Here is a 21,687-nt window from a genome sequence, read left to right as displayed (position 1 = left end):
CAGACAATTTCATTCTGGCGGCAAGATCGAATTTTGTCATTCACGATCAGAGCTTTCTAATCAAGTGTATATTACGACAAGCAACCTGTTTGCGCTTTGTATACGTAGTGCTAGTGTAAACCACAAAGTATATGCCTCAGCAAAATGACGAAAGGAAAACGAGGTTTAACGCTTAGATTTTCGCTGTTCGTGTAGTATTAGGCGTGAGGTTTTAATTTATTACCTCTTTAGTATTAATTCTGTCCGTAACACATTTTTCAGGGGAGGGGGGGGGGAGGGTGCGGAGTTACTGGGGATGAGCTATCCAGGCACAACCCGCCTCCATAGTCTTACTTCCGCCAGACCCTCTACTTTGTAAACTTCGTGAATAGTACCTCAGCAAGTAGAGAATTTGCCCGCGAAAACATAGGTTCCGGGATCGAGTCCCAATCCGGCACACAATTCAAGCGTTCAAGGCAACGCACTCCCTGCTGCAGAGTCAAGAAAGGCCCTGGAAACAAGTTCTGTATAAAAATTCATCAGTGGAATAGGAATTGTCTAGAAGGAATTGCTTTTAAATTTAGCTTTGCTATCAGTCAGTCATTTAATACTATCGAGTAAATAACGAACGTTATTGGGAGCAGCACTATTCGCCCCTTTCTGAGCTAAAGACAGGCGTGACGAATGTGGTTTTTTCTGCTTCTACTGCAGTCACTTTTGTTCTGTTAATTTCATCTTACTGCTGTTCATTAACATTACTGTCATTTCTTTAGTAACCGTGGTGTGTAAGTACTCTATGTGAATAACCCTGCTTCAGTGTAAGAGAAGTTCCGAAGGTCCTAATCTGATCAGGTTGAATTGATAAATGGAAAATATTTCAAAATTTAGTTTCTACTTTATGTAAGTTACGAAATAGTCGTAGTTTCACATCCAGATAGAGATTCTTGGCTCCAGGCAAGAAACAAGGAAGATAATGTAACAATGTCTCATAGACGACTGGGTTGGTATAAAACGAGCTCTATTTCGGATTGACCAGTGACACAAGAGGAACTGTTGGGGAGCCGACTAAAACCAGTCAGAACATTGATGACAGAAAAACAGGATATCAGTCATGCCCTGACCATCAAGAGAAACATTCCGACTTTGGCCTTAGTCGACTCGGGGAAATCTGAATGTTTAAGACCTGATGGTGAGTTGACGCCCACTCGTCTGCCATGCGTGTTGAGATTGCTAAGGCCTGGGATACCTCTCGCGGTTTCTGCGTCATGCCAATGGTCGGTTTCAGCACAAACTGTGCGTCAGCAAGGTAAGATGCCAGTTAGTTTTCTGCTAGCTAGTCGCGTGCAGCGTGAAGCTCACAGTGGGATGTACCACGTTCGGAGGCAAAGGTACTTCGGCCAGTACTGATGTAATTGTGGCTTTGTTTCAGGGCGAGAAAAGTTCACCCTCGTCGCACACGACTGGGGAGGCGTGGTTGGCTGGGCTTTTGTGTTTAAATACTACCACATGCTGAACAACTACATCATCCTCGACGCTCCGTTCCCAGATGCTTGGTCGAATATGGTATTTTCGGACAAGGATCAGTTCTTAAAATCTTGGTAGGTGTCAGTCTTAATGGTTTAACTTAATGTAAAACATCAGAAAAATCATTAAATGACAAGAGATTTTACTATAGCAAAGACTCCTTTCGTTACAGGTATGTGTTTTTCTATCAACTGCCGTTTCTTCCTGAATTAGCTCTACGCCTGGATGACTTCGGCATGTTTGATATGATTTTTCGCATGTACGGGAAGGTTCCAATAAAAAAAGAAGAAATTGAAGCATATAAATATACTTTTGGAAAGCCAGGTAACTTGACATATTTGTCATTTCGCTTCTAAAATTACTTGGAATTTTGTAGGCTGAAGACAATTGTTTTTTACGTTACGTAATTATTAGTTTTAGTTATTATAAACGTCATTTCAATATACTGGTTCATGACCAAGCACTTTAAAAGTAATCAGATTGTAGTAATAAGTGAACAAGTTGGATTTAACTTTTATTTATTTCTACGCTTAGCTCTTTGTTAAAATTTCCAAGGGTTATTGGAATTGTTACAGAATGATGGTCTGCTTTACGTAAACGGCACCCAATATACAGGGAGTTTCTGGTAAGGGATTTTGCTCTCTGACTAACAGAATAATGGGGGAGAGGAATGTATTTTTAGACAGGTAAATGAAAGAAAATTTCTGCGGAGTTGAGAACATAGTTTACTTGGTTATTTTCCTAAGAGCTACAGCAACGAGCTATAATTTTTTATATAAAATGTTATTTTTTCTATAACATAGTCCATTTATTTAAAATAAATATGTACAAATCAATTTATTTCAAAATTTTATCTCTTTCAGTTACTAAGCTAGAAGCGTTGAAAGTTATAGGGGCAGATGCAACACGCTCTAATTGGCGCTGATCAGGTGGATGTTGTGGCGGTTTGTTCATTTAAGTTTGGTGTTCAAACCCATTTTCGTGTATACACAATTTAGTGCACCTTCTAAGCAACCTACGGACGAGTTCTGAAGTTGTCACGAAGCGAAAAACATCTTTGTTGCGACGTTTAAATGTTTCTAGGTCTCAAACTAAAACTGATTTTTACGTAGTTGGCCGGCCAGAGTGGCCGATCGGTTCTAGGCGCTACAGTCAGGAACCGCGTGACCGCTACGGTCGCAGGTTCGAATGCTGCCTCGGGCATGGATGTGTGTGATGTCCTTAGGTTAGTTAGGTTTAAGAAGTTCTAAGTTCTAGGGGAATGATGACCTCAGCTGTTAAGTCCCATAGTACTCAGAGCCATTTGAACCATTTTTTTTTTTTTTACGTAGTTGGCTTGAACACATCAGTTACGTGATTGAAAAAAATATGTTCTGTTTAAAAAAATTATAACTCGTGCTGTATCTCTCTAGAACGTAATTAAATAACCGTGTTCATAACTCTCCAGAAAAAGTAACATTTCTTTTACCTATTTAAATAAATATTTCTTTCACTTGCTACATTGCAGATTACAGAGAAAAACACTTTATCTGAAACACCCTTTGTATCTACTAACCACTACACGGATCTAGCAATTTCTGTTTCACTGCCGGCGCTATCAAAGTGTGTTCTTTCTTTGATGACTATCCACTTAGTTTGGACAGACACTTGTATTTGGAGCTACCTTCAACCGTATTTGCAGCTTTTCTATAAACGGTTTGTAGCTGTTGAGAGTAACATCTGTAGCACATCCTGCAAATAATTATGGACATAGGGTGCAACAGCTACTCACAGACGAGAAGGTCGAAGTAATCTAATACTGCTGAGGAACATCGTTGAGGCTCTTCCTAAAGATACAGGGCTGGATTCAGATCATAGTTTTGGACTGGCTAATTTCTCGTAGTTTAACTGAAGGTCACTGTTATGGCCAATTCTCTATACGTAGAAAACTCTCATATCGAAAAAGAGCCCGCTAGAATTGTTTCCACACCGTGTGTAACAGAATATTTTATTTTTAATGCTTGTTACATTTTTCCCCTTAATGCTCATAGGAACTGTGACGTCCCCTCTCCCCTTTTGTTTTCGCTGTTGATGTTGAGCCGCTACTGCTATAGCTCGGTCGGTGGAATGGAGACGCGACGCGCAGTGATGGATGTCCCCGTCGGATAACGTGGAACAGCACCTGAAAATCTCTAAAGAAAATTGTTCCTCGCGTAATGTATTAAAGTCCGTTTGCAAGTCCGCACTGTCTTCTTAGCGATGCGAACTGCTGATTTTAATTGTCTGTTATGGTTTTATGATGATTTGCTATGTCCGATTAGTTAGTTATTGCAGTATTGAGTTAATCATTCATCACCGGCGTCGTTTCACACCACTGAAGCGAGGAAAAATACATTTGCGGTTCAGTATCAGTAGTTGTTTCGTTGCTAGGCAGAAATATTCACTGCGACACGACGCAAATCCATAGACAATCTATAATGCCATCTTGCTTTCGTGCGTCGTGATATTATTTCGGCAAAACATTCCTTTCAGTGCTCAATGTTCACCAAGTCACTCTTTCAATTAAAATGCGCACAGTTAATTAATTTTGATCATCAACTATCACACAGTTCAATTACTGATGGAGCCAAGACGTGAGATTTCCATTACTGACGAACAATTTTATTGTTCTTTCATAACAATTAGTTTATAATCATTACACCACACACACGCCGATGGATCAGATTAATTACAATTTTTTTCAATTCGGTGATCGTGACAATTACGACAACTTTTACAATCGGCGTATTTGTATTATCTTCGTGTGTTCGTATTTGTTTCCTACTCCAGGCTAATCAGGTATTGAAGTCTTCGATACTATGTCCATTCCTCGTTGTAGCTGTTCACTTTGATGAAGGTGGAGTCCAACAATAATATCTCCAATAATTAAAGTTCATTAACTCATCGTACACTATCAGAAGATCAGTTCAAGTTCTCAAGTCAGAATAACTGAGAACATCTCTACCACACAATATTACTTTTTTTAAATAGAAACAATCTCGTACCGTTCCGTTTGTAGTAGTATAACAGACGGTGCTCTCTCTCGACTTGATAGCAAGCAAGATAGCAAGCGACTAACATTTCCATGATCGACCATTGTAGACGCATTGAATTTCCTTTTCGCCGCGTTTACAACTCTCTTTCACAATAAATGTTATCTTTGACCGACATATTACTTTGGACTTAACTTTCGTGGTACTGATTTGCAGTTATTACTGAGATTTTTGATAGCTAATTAAAAATAACCTTTCTTTCTTTCTACCTTTATATCATGGCATACTCAGTAATTATTGACATTGGTGTTCATCAAAACTTTAAGGTGTTCTATTATTGTCAAAGTTGTCGTACCTGTCAGGATAACACTGTTCCCTTCTTTAAATTATAATGACGTTCTTATTTGGGTTTTCGGGTTTCTTGGGGTGTGTAAGAAGTCAAACTATGACCATAAGGTCCGTACAGCAATGGCCCAGCAACAGAATTGTCTCTCAAGGGAAGGCCACAACGTTTGGATCACAACTGACTTAAAACTTTGTACACCTTTAGTAGGCCATTAAAACAACATAACGTGGAAGTAGTAAGGTGCACTACTCTGGCAGTTCCAAGAAAATCGTAAGAGAAGTTTTACGCTTATGTTATGTAACGGATGTATCTGGGCGTATGTGCCAGACGTTAGAATTAATGCAGGGAAGGTGGATAGCGTTCGAGTCTCTTAAGACGAACGTGTATGAGGCGACGGTTCGATTCTCGCTCAAACCTTCATTTATGTAGTACAAGTGTAAAGTCATTGATAATCAAAAAATTTGCAACTAGGCCATTCGTTCTTGCCAAATTAGCAGCATCTCAGCGCTACGCAGGTTGGCTGCCAAATGAGGCCTGCCTCCCTGTCAGCAGCTCGCAGAGTCGAGGTGCAAAGTAGTTCCGGGTATCCGAACAGGTGGCATGTATAAGGGACTTCGCAAATCACGACAGGCATACATTTCCAGGAAAATTCTGTGCGTTGCTTCATTTAGTTCTCGATAGTTATAAATACACTACTGGCAATTAAAATTCCTACACCAAGAAGAAATGCAGATGATAAACGGGTATTCATGGGACAAATATGTTATACTAGAACTGACATGTGATTACATTTTCACGCGATTTGGGTGCATAGGTCCTGAGAAATCAGTACCCAGAACAACCACCTCTGGCCGTCATAATGGCCTCGACACGCATGGGCATTGAATCAAACAGAGCTTGGATAGCTGGTACAGGTACAGCTGGCCATGCAGCTTCAACACGATACCACAGTTCATCAAGAGTAGTGACTGGCGTATTGTGACGAGCCAGTTGCTCGTCCACCACTGACCGGACGTTTTCAATTGGTGATATCTGGAGAATGTGCTGGCCAGGGCAGCAGTCGAACATTTTCTGTATACCGGAAGGCTCGTACAGGACCTGCCACATGCGGTCGTGCATTATCCTGCTGAAATGTAGGGTTTCGCAGGGATCGAATGAAGGGTAGAGCCACGGGTCGTAACACATCTGAAATGTAACGTCCACTGTTCAAAGTGCCGTCAATGCGAACAAGAGGTGACCGACACGTGTAACCAATGCCACCCCATACCATCACGCCGGGTGATACGCCAGTATGGCTATGACGAATAAACGCTTCCAATGTGCGTTCACCGCGATGTCGCCAAACACGGATGCGACCATCACGATGCTGTAAACAGAACCTGGATTCATCCGAAAAAAATGACGTTTTGCCATTCGTGCACCCAGGTTCGTCGTTGAGTACACCATCGCAGGCGTTCCTGTCTGTGATGCAGCGTCAAGGGTAACCGCAGCCATGCTCTCCAGCTGAAAGTCCCTGCTGCTGCAAACGTCATCGAACTGTTCGTGCAGATGGTTGTTGTCTTGCAAACGTCCCCATCTGTTGACTCAGGGACGGAGACGGCGCTGCACGATCCGTTACAGCCATGCGGATAAAATGCTTGTCATCTCGACTGCTAGTGATACGAGACCATTGGTTTCCAGCACGACGTTCCGTATTACCCTCCTGAACCCACCGATTCCATATTCTGCTAACAGTCATTGGATCTCGACCAACATGAGCAGCAATGTCGCGATACGATAAACAGCAATCGCGATAGGCTACAATCTGACCTTTATCAAAGTCGGAAACGTGATGGTACGCATTTCTCCTCCTTACACGAGGCACCACAACAACGTTTCATCAGGCAACGCTGGTCAACTGCTGTTCAAATGGTTCAAATGGCTCTGAGCACTATGGGACTCAACTGCTGTGGTCATAAGTCCCCTAGAACTTAGAACTACTTAAACCTAACTAACCTAAGGACATCACACACATCCATGCCCGAGGCAGGATTCGAACCTGCGACCGTAGCGGTCGTGCGGTTCCAGACTGTAGCGCCTTTAACCGCTCGGACACTCCGACCGGCAACTGCTGTTTGTGTATGAGAAATCGGTTGGAAACTTTCCTCATATCAGCACGTTTTAGGTGTCGCCACGGGCGCCAACCTTGTGTGAATGCTCTGAAAAGCTAATCATTTGCATATCACATCTTCTTCCTGTCGGTTAAATTTCGCGTCTGTAGCACGTCATCTTCGTGGTGTAGCAATTTTAATGCCAGTAGTGTATGTTTGTTCTAATAATTAAAAATAGTAGTCAAATAACATGAAATTCACTAAAACTTCATGGAAATACACGTGGTTTCTTTTATTATATAACACCTCTCAAATGTCATATAAACTAAATAATAAGACCAGTGATGAAAAAATGTATAGCAGGGATCGAACCGTCCCCTCATACACTGTCGTCCTAACGTTGCTCGAACGCTAACCACTTGCCCACAATGAACTCTGACATCGGGCACCCAGGCACAGATACATCCATTACACAACAGACGCGCAAAACTTCTCTTGCGATTTTCTCAGAATTGCCCGAGTACTGCACCTTACTACTTGCTCATTATGTTGTTTTGGTTGCCTACTAAAGGTGTACAAAATGTTAAGTAAATCTGTGATACAAACGGCGTGGCCCCGCCTTATCAGTAAAATCTGGGAAGGAGATTAAATAAAACAAAAACCTGATATATGAATGCAAGCACTTCATTATGTTGTCACATGCATCCATTTGCAAATTACAAAAAAACGAACATCGAAAAAACGCTAGAAACGTTAATTAAAGCGGTATGAAATATATAGGTTGTTTGGAACAAAATATATTTAGCAAGAGTGTGTAGAAATACAAGCCAAATATACACTGTGATGAATGTACCACTTAAGGGGGCATTTATCTAGTTCTAAACATGACTGTTCCAGTACATTTACGATTAATTATCTCACAAATTTTCTTACAACTTTTTGTAGAACTTCATTCAAATATTACAAAGATAAGAACTTAATTAACAATAACAATTCAGTTCAAAATATTAAGCTTCTGAACGTTGAATTGCTGTATGTACCTTCTGTGAAAAGGAATTAACAAGAGAAGGGTGGCCCTTATGATTTAGTCAGAAAAATTCCTAGACATAACGCAATTAAACAAAATTGTTACCAATATTCTTCAAGTAATTCTGATTTTATGATTTTAGAATCACGTTTTTAATAGATACTGCTCACCTTCAATTTTTTTCTTTTTCTCTTAGCGGTGTCAAATCTCACAAAACTCTTTCGCCGCATGACATATGGCAGCAACATGAACTAATCTGAAATTTTATATAATTCTGATAAGTAAAATATGAGAAAAGGCACGTTAAATAAGTAAAAATTAACTCGCGCACAAAAGCATTTAAAGAAAAATTTATGAAATAACATTATATTGAAATACACGCTATAAAACATGCCCTATCCATAATTATTTGGCCCAAATTATTTTTCTTGCCAGTCTGATTTCTTTCCCGGCTTTCTCCGCCCTTTTATTTTTTCTGAGAACCTCAATACACTTTTATTCACAATTTCTTATTCGCATAACATCAAGGTTTGTCGTATTTCAATGCACCACAAAAAGCTTCTACCACATACATCTCTTCCTTTTAAGTGATACGTGCAATCGTTGAAAGCAAAAATTGTATTCAGTGCAACAAAATATACATAATCTTTAGAAAAGAATTTTTTCAGGTCCCATTTCCCATATAACTGCATTGGATGATTCATTTTTGTTTTCAACTGGACGTAATTGATACGGTAAACCAGATAAATATATGGAAAATCAGAGGTATGACAGTTAGTCTCGCAATTCAACATCATTAAATCTCTTTGCGCCACACCTGTCCTTAACGTCAAAATTCGGGACATCATAACTAAGGAATTATAAAAGATATTTGCTAGCAACGTCATTCCCTGAGGCAAGAATAACACGAAATATCATTAACGATGCTTTCTAATTTAAAATATATATTCGTTTGGCGCATCATTTATTGGATTTATTCGATACTGAAATGGCGTATGTTCGAATTAACCGAGTATATCACGGAACACGAGGTTTGCTAAGCAGTGAGATAGGGATGCAGTTTCGCCTTAATGCCCCACTTAAAGATTGGAACGCCCTGTTTCTTATTTGAAGATTTGTTGGTAGAGAGGGGCCAGCATGTTATGGAGACTCATCAAGAGATGGAGACTCATCAACAGATGGAGAAAGGACTTCAGGCGTGCACTATCGAAGTGTGATGAAATGAATGCTGTTTAAATTGTATGTTAATTAAAGTAGTAACCTCATACGGTTTGATGCTTATGTAGTTATCGATAATGAAGTACAGCCTGAAAAATTACACACATAGTCAGATCTTGATAATACTTCAAACTGGTGCAAAGACTGGCAACTGGATTTAAATGTTCAATAAATGTATTATTTTGCACCTCACAAAATGCAAAAACATAGTATCCTTTTAATATAACATCAGAGAGTCACAGTTTGAATTAATAAACCAGTAGAAACAACCAGATATAACGAGTTGTAGGACTATTAAATGGAATAATGCCAAAGAACCAGACGTAAGTAAAGCAGGTTGGAGACTTCATTTCAGTAGTAGAAAACCGGAAAAATAATCTGCGAAAAAGGTTGCATACAACTCATCTGTGATACCCGTCTTTGAATATTGATCAATTTTATGGAACCTGTGTCAGATACAGCTAACAGGGGATATTGAACGTACATACAGAAGGGCATCAAAAATGATCACAAGTTTGTTTGAGTTACGGAAGAACATGGCGGAAAAGCTTGAAAAAGTAAATCGGTAGGTCCCAGATATGCCGATTAAGCCTACTTAGAAACCTTCAAGAACCAGTGTTCAGTGAGGAATCTCATAATGTACTACACTCTTCTACGTAGGGACTGCGAAGGTCACGCTGTACTAAATACACAGCGCACACTGGTCTTTAAGCAGTCATCCTTCGTGCGCTCCATACATGAACTGGACGAATATCAAACCTATGCAATAGGAAGTACCCTCTGCCATGCACTTCACAGTGGTTTGCAGAGTGTAGATGCAGACGAAAATGTAGATGTATGTTCCATTGTGACCTACGACAAACTGTTGACTAGAAAAGGGCCCTATGTCTTCCACATATTCGATATGGATATCACTACAGGTCTCGTTTCTTTTCTATTGTGCATCATTATGTTGTTTTATTCAGTTCGAAGAGTGGATTGATGCAGCTCTCCCCTTGAGTCTATTCTGTACGAGGGTCTTCTTCTTTGCATAACCGTCACAACCTACATCCATGTGGGCCTCCTTTCTGTACTCAGGCCTTTATGTCTGTCTACAGTTTTTATCTCTCGCGTTTCTGTCATTACCAAATTGATTATTCCTTGGTACCTCAAGACGTATCCTACCAACCAATCTCTGCTTTCATTCAATGAGCGCCATAAATTTTCAACAGCCTTGACGCAGTAGTAACGCCCGTTCCTGTCAGATTACAGAAGCTAAGCGATGTCGGGCTAGGCTAGAACTTGGACTGGTGACCGTCTGGATCTGCCTACCGCTGTTGGCTAGCGGGATGCACTCAGCCCTTGCGAGGCCAATTGAGGATCTACTTGACTGACAATGGGCGGATGAGCCATGTGCTGACCATGTGCCACTCCATATCTACATCCAGCGGAGCCTACCGGCTGAGAATGGCACTTCAGTCGGTACCGTTGGGCCATCCGAGTTTGTTCGGACGGAGTTGTTAGTGCCATAAATTTCTTTTTTTATTCATTCTGAGTCAGTACCCCCTTGTCAGTCATTTTCGATCTACCTATCTAACCGTCAGCACTCTCCTGTAGCACCACATTTGGTAAATTTCTACTCTCTTCTCTTCTGCACTGTTTATCGTCCTAGTTTCACTTCTGTACGAGGCTAGACTCCATACAAGCACCTACAGAAAAGACATTCTTGTATTTAAATTTATATTCAGTGTCAACAAATTTATCTTTTTGAAAAAATGGTTCAAACGGCTCTGAGCACTATGGCATTTAACATCTGAGGTCATCAGTCCGCTAGAACTTGGTGTTGTTGTGGTCTTCAGTCCTGAGACTGGTTTGATGCAGCTCTCCATGCTACTCTATCCTGTGCAAGCTTATTCATCTCCCAGTACCTACTGCAACCCACATCCTTCTGAATCTGCTTAGTGTATTCATCTCTTGGTCTCCCTCTACGATTTTTACCCTCCACGCTGCCCTCGAATACTAAACTGGTCATCCCCTGATGCCTCAGAACATGTCCTACCAAGCGATCCCTTCTTCTAGTCAAGTTGTGCCACAAACTCCTCTTCTCCCCAATTCTATTCAATACCTCCTCATTAGTTATGTGATCTACCCATCTAATCTGCAAATAGCAAAACTCCATTACTACTTTAAGCGTATCATTTCCTAATCTAATTCCCTCAGCATCACCCGACTTAATTCGACTACATTCCATTATCCTCGTTTTGCTTTTGTTGATGTTCATCTTGTATCCTCCTTTCAAGACACTGTCCATTCCGTTCAGCTGCTCTTCCAAGTCCTTTGCTGTCTCTGACAGAATTACAATGCCATCGGCGAACCTCAAAGTTTTTATTTCTTCTCCATGGGTTTTTATTCCTACTCAGAATTTTTCTTTTGCTTCCTTCACTGCTTGCTCAGTATACAGATTGAATAACATTGGGGAGAGGCTACAATCCTGTCTCACTCCATTCCCAACCACTGCTTCCCTTTCGTGCCCCTCGACTCTTATAACTGCCATCTGGTTTCTGTACAAATTGTAAATATCCTTTCGCTCCCTGTATTTTAACCCTGCCACCTTCAGAATATGAAAGGGAGTATTCCAATCAACATCGTCAAAAGCTTTCTCTAAGTCTAAAAATGCTAGAAACGTAGGTTTGCCTTTCCTTAATCTTTCTTCTAAGATAAGTTGTAGGGTTAGTATTGCCTCACGTGTTCCAGTATTTCTACGGAGTCCAAAGTGATCTACCAGTTTTTCCATTCGTCTGTAAAGAATTCGCGTTAGTATTTTGCAGCTGTGACTTATTAAACTGATAGTTCGGTAATTTTCACATCTGTCAACACCTGCTTTCTTCGGGATTGGAATTATTAGAACTTAGAATTATTAGAACTTAGAACTACTAAACCTAAGTAACCTAAGGACATCACACACATCCATGCCCGAGGCAAGATTCGAACCTGCGACTGTAGCTATGTTTTTGAGAAATGCTTTTCTTGCGATTGCCAGTCTGCGTTTTACACGCTTTATATTTTTGGCGCAGTCATTTATTTTGCTGCCTAAATAGCAGAACTCACCAACTATTTTTAATGTTTAATTTCCTAATCTAATTCCCTCATCATCACTTCAACTACAATCCGTTATCCTAGAGTTGCCGTTGTTGATGTTCATGTTTTCAAGACGCTATCGATTCCTTCCAGCTACTCTTCCAAGCCCCTGCCGTCTCTGAAAGAATTACAGTGCCATCGACAAATTTCAAAGTTTGTAGTTCGTCTCCGTAATCTTTAATTCCCTTTCCAAATTTCTCCTCGGTTTCCTTTACTGCTTGCTTAATTGGGGAGTAGCTACGACCTTATCTTCCTCCCATCTCGATTACTGTTCCGTTTTTTGTACTTCGCCTCTTAAGCAATGCTCACAGTGGCACCGATATCGATGGATTCTGCTGACGACCGATAAAGTGCGAAGACGGCTGACGATATCAAATCAGTACATGTGCGGTCACAATTTAGGCGACCTCATAGCCCGAACGTGCAGACTTCGGACGACAATCGCTGAAATTCACATCAGTTTGTTTCCTTAGGTCATATCGGCCGACACGATACGAAATATGCTCTGTGAGAAACTGACAGTCTTAGTTACAGAAGAGTTTGTGGCATCCAAAGAATCAAAAATATCATAACGGAGATACAGTTCGGAATCTATGGACTGAAATTGTAGGTTTATTGGAAGCCACAAGTAAGCAAAACCTTTACCGGAAATTTTAGGCGTAAATTATAGCCTCAAAAAATAATTTGCTAAAATGAGAATGCTAGAGTATCTTATGTTTAAAGATACTGTAGTGAATCTTTTTGAGTTATGGTATGTGGGTATTGTTTACAAATTATTATTACTACTTACTGGGCTTGTATGCCAGTAAGGCAGTGATTCTGTTACATGAAGTGTTTGTAATCTTGTTTTTCAAGGTCACCATGAATCACATGGAGCGTGTAATACAACTTTTCTCCCTTCCTCTCGTATATTCGTAAATATTGTCTGCTAATTCCAGTAACCGAGGACTGTGTGAAGCACTCGCCATGTTCTTTTCGAGACAGATATAGCTCATTCAAATGCATACAGCGTCTTTTTAATGGCAAACAGCATTGCAGTATTCTTCCCAAAGCGCAGAAGCGTCCCGGTACCCCTCCCACCCACCCTTGGCAGTTAAAACCTAACCTCCTCCACACATAGAACAGATTCTATCCTAACTTAACCTACTTGATCCCGCCAAAAACTGACGAAGGAGATCGGGCACACTGTGACCAAACTGTCGGCCGAAGTTATCGGACAACCTCTGCTCATGGCGTCTGACGAACTTTACGGTGCCACTGTGAAATCAACCATGTAATAGGAACCTGGTGTCTGTATAATTTACGACCTGTTCTATAATAACAGGCAGCAGGTCTTGACTTGAGAAATAAATAAATGTCTGTAAAAGTTGTAGATAACTTTTCGCTCTTTGTATTTTATCTATGCTACCTTCATAATTTCAAAGAGTGTATTCCAGTCAACGTTGTCAAAAGCTATCAACATGTACTACGAAGGTTGCCCTTAAAGTAACGCACAGCCTTTTTTTCCCCAGCCGTAAACAATGCTACGAATGCGAAACGTTACTTATGTATTATCTGAAGTCCCCTGAGTAAGCGCGCCAAGTTTCTGTCGATTCCGACAGATAGTGTAGCTTCAGGACAGTTTCAAAATGGCGTCTGTAGGTGATGTGTGTTACAAGCAACGTGCCGTCATTGAATTTCTCACTGCAGAGAAAGAAACTTTGGGAAATATTCACAAACGCTTTTACAAAGTCTATGGACCATCTGCTGTCGACAGAAGTACAGTCACTCGCTGGGCACCTGCGAAATGCTCTCGATACGTTGCAAGTCTCCGACGTGGTCATAACGGTGTTCTTTGTAGTTTTGAGTGCATTATGACCATGGTCCTACAGTGGGTGCTTCATCAGAAGGCGGTTCGGCGTACCACGATTTGCAGCGTTCGGGGAGACCACAGCTGACATATTGCAGCGAGCTGATGTCATTCGCGGGGACAGACGCATTAAGACTCGGCAGTTGACGCTGCATCTCTCAGTCAGCAAAGGAAATGTGGATACAATTATCCGCACTCTTGGATATTCAAAAGTGTGTGCAAGATGGGTCCCGCGGTGTCTAACGGTGAATCACATATCGCACAGAAAAAAAACATTTGTCTTGATTTGTTGCAAAGTTTTGAAGCTGAGAGGAAGGCCTTCTTGTCCCAGATTGTGACGGGTGATAAACGTGGGTTTACCATTTTGAGCCCGAAACAAAACGACAGTCGACCCTACAGAAGAAACAATTCAAAGGAATTGCTTCCACCGGTAAGGCCATGATCACGTTGTTCTGGGGCTGTGAAGGTGTGATTCTCATTGATGTGATGGCAAAATGCGGCACCATTAATTCAGAAGCATATGTCAACACATTAACAAAACTCATTACGCGATTCTGGCGACTTCGGCGCCACAGTAACCCAGGAGATGTTTTGCTGCAACACGATAACGCTCGTCCCCACACAAGCCTGAGGACTGCTGAACACATCGCAAAACAGGGTTGGACACCGTTACCTCGTCCACCCTACAGCCCTCACCTAGCCCCTTCGGGCTACCACTGCTTACGCCATTGAAGGATACCATTCCTGGAATTATATTAGAACAAATAAGCCCTCGGTCACAAATATTAAGTCAAAATTGACCAGGTTTCGACGCATCTATGAGCGTCGTCTTCAGAATTAAACTAACTGTTCTGAAACATTATCAGGTATATAATACATTAATAAAATTAAAGTTTGTACTGACTGCAAAGAGATGCAGTACTTACAAGTCACATTTAAAAAAAATCTAAGCCGCAAAGGCGACGTCATGAATAGTTGTAAATAAGATGTCGAGTCGCTAAGGGCTGATCGTACTTGAGTGAACAAGGGTTACAACAAGAGTCTAAGCGCAGAGACGTCCTGGTACCCCTCCCACCCTTGGCGGTAAAAACCTAACCTACTTCATACATAGAACACATTCTATCCTAACTTGATCCCGCCAAAAACTGACGGAGGAGATCGGGCACATTGTGACCAAGCTGTCGGCCTTGTTATCGGACAACCTCTGTTCATGGCGTGCCTTTACGGTGCCACTGTGAACTCAACCCTGTAAAAGGAACCTGGTGTCTATATGATTTACAAGAGTCATGTTGCAATCCTTGTTCACTCAAGTACGATCAGCCCTTAGCGGCTCGCCATCTTATTTACAACTATTCATGACGTCGTCTTTCCGGCTTAGATTTTTTAAAATGTGACTTGTAAGTACTGCATCTCTTTCCAGTCAGTACAAACTTTAATTTTATTAATGTATTATACACCTAATATGTTTTAGAGCAGTTAGTTTAATTCTGAAGACGAAGCCCATAGCAGCGTCGAAACCTGGTCAATTTTGACTTAATATTTGTCACTGAGGGCTAATTTGTTCTAATATAATTCTGACACGGTCACTGAACCTTAGCAGCTATGTTCAAAGTTTTCCATTCCTGGAAGACATTTTGAGGACAATGAGGAGGTGATTTACACGGCGAAGCACTGGCTCCGCCACCAGGACGAAGATTGGCACCGACAGGGCATACACGCCCTTGTTTTGAGCTGGATGAAGGCCGTAGAACGGGATGGAGATTACAAAAATGGTTCAAATGGCTCTAAGCACTATGGGACTTAACATCTGAGGTCATCAGTCCCCTAGATTTAGAACTACACAAACCTAACTAACCTAAGGACATCACACACATCCATACCCGAGGCAGGATTCGAACCTGCGATCGTAGCAGCAGCGCAGTTCCGGACTGAAGCGCCTAGAACCGCTCGGCCACAACGATCGACATGGAGATTACATTTAAAAATAGTGTGTGTAGATAAACAGCATTCTTTCGTGTGTGTAATTCTCACTATGTTCAATAACGAACTGTTGAAGAAAAAAAATGTGGTGCATTACTTCCTGGGCGAACCTCGTACAAAGTAGATTTGCCTTTCTACAGTCTGTCTCCTAAGATTAGTCGCTTGGTCAGTACTGAGTGTCTTTCTTTGTTTCTTAAGTTCCTCTCCCTTCTCCGTTCCCCAGCACATGGATATCAGTCATTTTTGCATTAGTACGACCGTTGAATCAGGAACTTTAATAAGTGTTCAAACAAATTTCGGGCTTGCAGCCGGTCGTCGTTCAATACTTCGCACGATATTTCAACTGGGCACCTGCCAGTCTTCTTCAGGTGAGCCGTCGCACACTGGCGATAACGTCCTCCGTTCCGCAATATATAGCGTACTGCAACTATTCTGCGCATGCGTCGAAAACTTGATAGTTGAAGCACACTGCCCTCCGGCAGCGCCCTCGCTGGTGGAATAGCGGAACTCAGTCGCCCTCTGCGTTGCTGTTTGCCACGGTCGTCGACGCACTCTGTCGTCTTCGATTTGAGCAAATCGTGGAGATGATGGGATTCCGTGCATTGTCCAGCTGGTAGCCGCTGTCACGGTTTAACATATTTTCCGCCAGTCGTATTTCTACGGATTCTTTAATAATTGAGTCCCAGAAAGACGTTGCTGTGGACAAAATCATTGTTTTCTCATACTCCATTGAATGTCCAGTAGAAATACTGTCTCAGATCTAGATAGCTTACCTGAAGAACTCGCCCATCTAAAGACAGTATTCAGCGAAAATGGGTATTCCATCCGGCAGATTAACAGGGCACTAACAGTTAAAAGTAAGAAGCTTTTGCCGGCCGAAGTGGCCGTGCGGTTAAAGGCGCTGCAGTCTGGAACCGCAAGACCGCTACGGTCGCAGGTTCGAATCCTGCCTCGGGCATGGATGTTTGTGATGTCCTTAGGTTAGTTAGGTTTAACTAGTTCTAAGTTCTAGGGGACTAATGACCTCAGAAGTTGAGTCCCATAGTGCTCAGAGCTATTTGAGCCATTTAAGAAGCTTTTCTTCCTTTCGTTGGCAACACTTCGTTTAAAATAGCAAGAATCCTCCGAAAATTTCAGGTAAAAGTGGTTTTCCGCCCACCATCGAAGATTGCGGACCTTTTGGGATCAGTTAAGGACAATCTGTTACCACGAAAGGCCGGAATTTACAAGATACCGTGCCAATGTGGTATGGCTTACATAGCTCAAACCACAGGCACCGTGAAAGAACGCTGCACTGAACATCAACGTTACACCCGCCTTTTACAGCCAAGCAAGTCCGCTGTTGCTGAACATAGTATTTCTACTGGGGAGTATGAGAAAACAATGATTTTGTCCACAGCAACGTCTTTCTGGGACTCCATTATTAAATAATCCGTAGAAATACGACTGGCGGGAGATTTGTTAAACCGTGACAGCGGCTACCAGCTGGACAGTGCACAGAATCCCATCATCTCCACGATTTGCTCAAATCGAAGGCGACAGAGTGCGTCGACGGCCGTGGCAAACAGCAACGCAGAGGGCGACTGAGTTCCGCTATTCCACCAGCGAGGGCGCTGCCGGCGGGCAGTGTGGTTCAACTATCAAGTTTTCGACGCATGCGCAGAATAGTTACAATACGCTATAGGTATATTGCGGAACGGAGGACGTTTTCGCCAGTCTGCGACGGCTCACCTGAAGATGACTGACAGGTGCCCAGTTGAAATATCGTGCGAAGTATTGAACGACGACCGGCTGCAAGCCCGAAATTTGTTTGAACAGTCAATTCGCCGGGAAAATTTTAAAATTCACAACTTTAATGAGATTTTCCACTACTTAACGGATTCACTGAACGTATGGATCGCTTTTGATTCGGCCAGTTATCTTCGAACACACTTGTCATCCTCGTAGCGTCGCCTATCGGTGACGCTGTGTGCAGTACTGTGCTGTTACTGTCTGTGACTTTCAGGAGCGCTGACGCCGCCCATCAACTACTACCGGGCCTTTATGGAGGCGCCGTGGCACCAGCCGTCACCGCCGAGAGGCAAGCCGCTGCCCCCCGGACTCTTCCTGTTCGGCGAGAAGGAGTTCGCGCTCTCCTTCGAGTTCCTGTCTCACGCCAGGGACCAGATAGGAGTCCCCACCGCCATCGTCAAGGAGGCTGGACACTTCGTGCAGCAGGAAAACCCAGAGGAAGTCAACAGGCTCATCAGGAACTTCCTGTCAGGCCAAGGAGCTCACTGACGTCTGGCACATGCACCTACTAAAGGTTTCCCTCTTCAGTGCCATTAAAGCAGGAAAGACCTGTGCCTCAGTACAGCAGGGACACTGCGAATTAAGACTGACAGAGACACTTGTTGTCTTTCTCTGATCCTTGTGATTATGGGGTGACTGTGCTGAGTATTATTGTGAACACACATAATAAAAACAATTATAAAGTTTTCGCTAGTATAAAACAACGTTTTCAGACAATGATGTACTGCACATGGCTACATAATGTTCACTTTTCACTGTATGTTGGCAGTGTACAAGCCAGGTAGATATAAATGACCAATTTCAATTTTTATATCTTCTTATAAAATAGTATCTGTATGTTGTCTTGGTGGTGTAGTTATTGTTTACTATTCTTTCCCTGAATATTGCGTCCTTCCTCACTTTCCACTGAAAACAAAATAAAAGAGACGGGGATACAGAGAAAGAGAGAGGGGGGAGAAAGAGAGAGATTCCCCACATAACTGTTTTTCTTGTAAATTTAATTGTTCTACATGTATATGATAAAGATTTTTTTAGTTACAGCTGCTTCAACTACGATTTCAGCCGTCTTCAGTGGTGTACATATAAAAATTGCCACAACACTAGCAGAATTCAGATCCTTCATGTATTTTTTCTTTCTTTCGGCCCCTGTCCCGCTTCAATGCGGGGTCAACCGTGTTAGGACGGATTTGGCAGTGTTACTGGCAGAGGGTGGCAGGGTGCCATTCCTGCCGCCACCCTGAACCCCATCGGACATAAGCAGTGTATAGCTGTATGCGTGCAGTGTAAGCTATGAAATACTGAGAATGTTTGCACATATCCGTGAGTTGTGTGACTGAGGCGGACCATGGGGAGCAGCCCGGTATTCACCTATCAGGATGTGGAAAACTGCCTAAAAACCACATCCAGGCTGGCCAGCATACCGACCCTCGTCGCTAATCCGCCTAGCGCATTTGATCTGGGGCAGCGCGCCTACCCGATTCCAGGTTCAAATGACTCTGAACACTATGGGACTTCCGAGTCCAGGAAGCAGCGCATTAATGCTCTCGGCTACCCTGGTGGGGTGTACATAGTCATAATTAGTAGCATTCTTCTGTATCATGGAATTGATTTGATTAACTCCATTAACTCCAAGTGCATATTATAATAATAACATCATTCGAAATACATATTTACGGTTCTTTTATGTGAAGACCGTGTTTATCTGCGTAAAGTGAGGAGCAGAAGATGACAGCAATAATACAATATCTGTTTTATGCCACTGAAGATGCCTAAAACAGTGAGATGAATATATTTGGCGACAAGCAAATTAGAAACATATGTTAGTTATAAGTAAGTAGTTTAATCTGGATACATTCTACAGCCCCCCCCCCCCCCCCCGATGAACCATGTACCTTGCCGTTGGTGGAGAGGCTTGCGTGCCTCAGCGATACAGATAGCCGTACCGTAGGTGCAACCACAACGGAGGGGTATCTGTTCAGAGGCCAGACAAACGTGTGGTTCCTGAAGAGGGGCAGCAGCCTTTTCAGTAGTTGCAGGGGCAACAGTCTGGATGATTGACTGATCTGGCCTTGTAACACTAACCAAAACGGCCTTTCTGTGCTGCTACTGCGAACTGCTGAAAGCAAGGGGAAACTACGGCCGTACTTTTTCCCGAGGGCATGCAGCTTTACTGTATGGTTAAATGATGATGGCGTCCTCTTAGGTAAAATATTCCGAAGGTAAAATAGTCCCCCATTCGGATCTCCTGGCGGGGACTACTCAGGAAGACGTCGTTATCAGGAGAAAGAAAACTGGCGTTCTACGGATCGGAGCGTGGAATGTCAGATCCCTTAATCGGGCAGGTAGGTTAGAAAATTTAAAAAGGGAAATGGATAGGTTAAAGTTAGATATAGTGGGAATTAGTGAAGTTCCGTGGCAGGAGGAACAAGACTTTTGGTCAGGCGAATACAGGGTTATAAATACAAAATCAAATAGGGGTAATGCAGGAGTAGATTTAATAATGAATAAAAAAAAATAGGAGTGCGGGTAAGCTACTACAAACAGCAGAGTGAACGCATTATTGTGGCCACAATAGACACGAAGCCCACGCCTACCACAGTAATACAAGTTTATATACCAACTAGCTCTGCAGATGATGAAGAAATATAAGAAATGTATGATGAAATAAAAGAAATTATTCAGATAGTGAAGGGAGACGAAAATTTAATAGTCATGGGTGACTGGAATTCGAATGTAGGAAAAGGGAGAGAAGGAAACATAGAAGGTGAATATGGATTTGGGGGGAAGAAATGAAAGAGGAAGCCGTCTGGTAGAATTTTGCACAGAGCACAACTTAATCATAGCTAACACTTGGTTCAAGAATCATAAAAGAAGGTTGTATACATGGAACAACCCTGGAGATACTAGAAGGTTTCAGATAGATTATATAATGGTAAGACAGAGATTTAGGAACCAGGTTTTAAATTGTAAGACATTTCCAGGGGCAGATGTGGACGCTGACCACAATCTATTGGTTATGAACTGTAGATTAAAACTGAAGAAACTACAAAAAGGTGCTAATTTAAAGAGATGGGACCTGGATAAACTGACTAAACCAGTGGTGATAGAGAGTTTCAGGGAGAGCATAAGGGAACAACTGACAGGAATGGGGGAATGAAATACAGTAGAAGAAGAATGGGTAGCTCTGAGGGATGAAGTAGTGAAGGCAGCAGACGATCAAGTAGGTAAAAAGACGAGGGCTAATAGAAATCCTTGGGTAACAGAAGAAATGTTGAACTTAACTGATGAAAGGAGAAAATATAAAAATGCAGTAAATGAAGCAGGCAAAAGGGAATACAAATGTTTCAAAAATGAGATCGACAGGAAGTGCAAAATGGCTAAGCAGGGATGGCTAGAGGACAAATGTAAGGATATAGAGGCTTGTCTCACCAGGGGTAAGATAGATACTGCCTACAGGAAAATTAAAGAGACCTTTGGAGAAAAGAGAACCACTTGTATGAATATCAAGAGCTCAGATGGATACCCAGTTCTAAGCAAAGAAGGGAAAGCAGAAAGGTGGAAGGAGTATATAGAGGGTCTAGACAAGGGCGATGTACTTGAGGACAATATTACGGAAATGGAAGAGGATGTAGATGAAGATGAAATGGGAGATATGATACTGCGTGAAGAGTTTGACAGAGCACTGAAAGACCTGAGTCGAAACAAGTCCCCTAGGAGTAGACAACATTCCATTAGAACTACTGACAGCCTTGGGA

General features: G+C 42.1%; 1 protein-coding gene across 1 annotated transcript in view; it reads left to right on the top strand.

Moving 5' to 3' along the window:
• Positions 1-18,743, top strand: part of LOC126199168 (epoxide hydrolase 4-like) — a 61,215-nt gene extending 42,472 nt beyond the window's left edge. The window contains exons 4-6 of the mRNA XM_049935928.1: positions 1,409-1,577; positions 1,676-1,827; positions 18,147-18,743. Coding sequence (XP_049791885.1) covers positions 1,409-1,577; positions 1,676-1,827; positions 18,147-18,421 — 596 coding nt within the window. The 3' untranslated portion in view covers positions 18,422-18,743. The remainder of the gene's footprint in view (positions 1-1,408; positions 1,578-1,675; positions 1,828-18,146) is intronic.
• The last annotated feature ends 2,944 nt before the right edge of the window (positions 18,744-21,687 follow it).

The sequence above is a fragment of the Schistocerca nitens genome, chromosome 8 (genome assembly GCF_023898315.1).
Source record: "Schistocerca nitens isolate TAMUIC-IGC-003100 chromosome 8, iqSchNite1.1, whole genome shotgun sequence".
Lineage (NCBI taxonomy): Eukaryota > Metazoa > Arthropoda > Insecta > Orthoptera > Acrididae > Schistocerca > Schistocerca nitens.
Note: the sequence above shows the minus strand (reverse complement) of the source record. Positions and strands in the feature narration are given on the sequence as shown.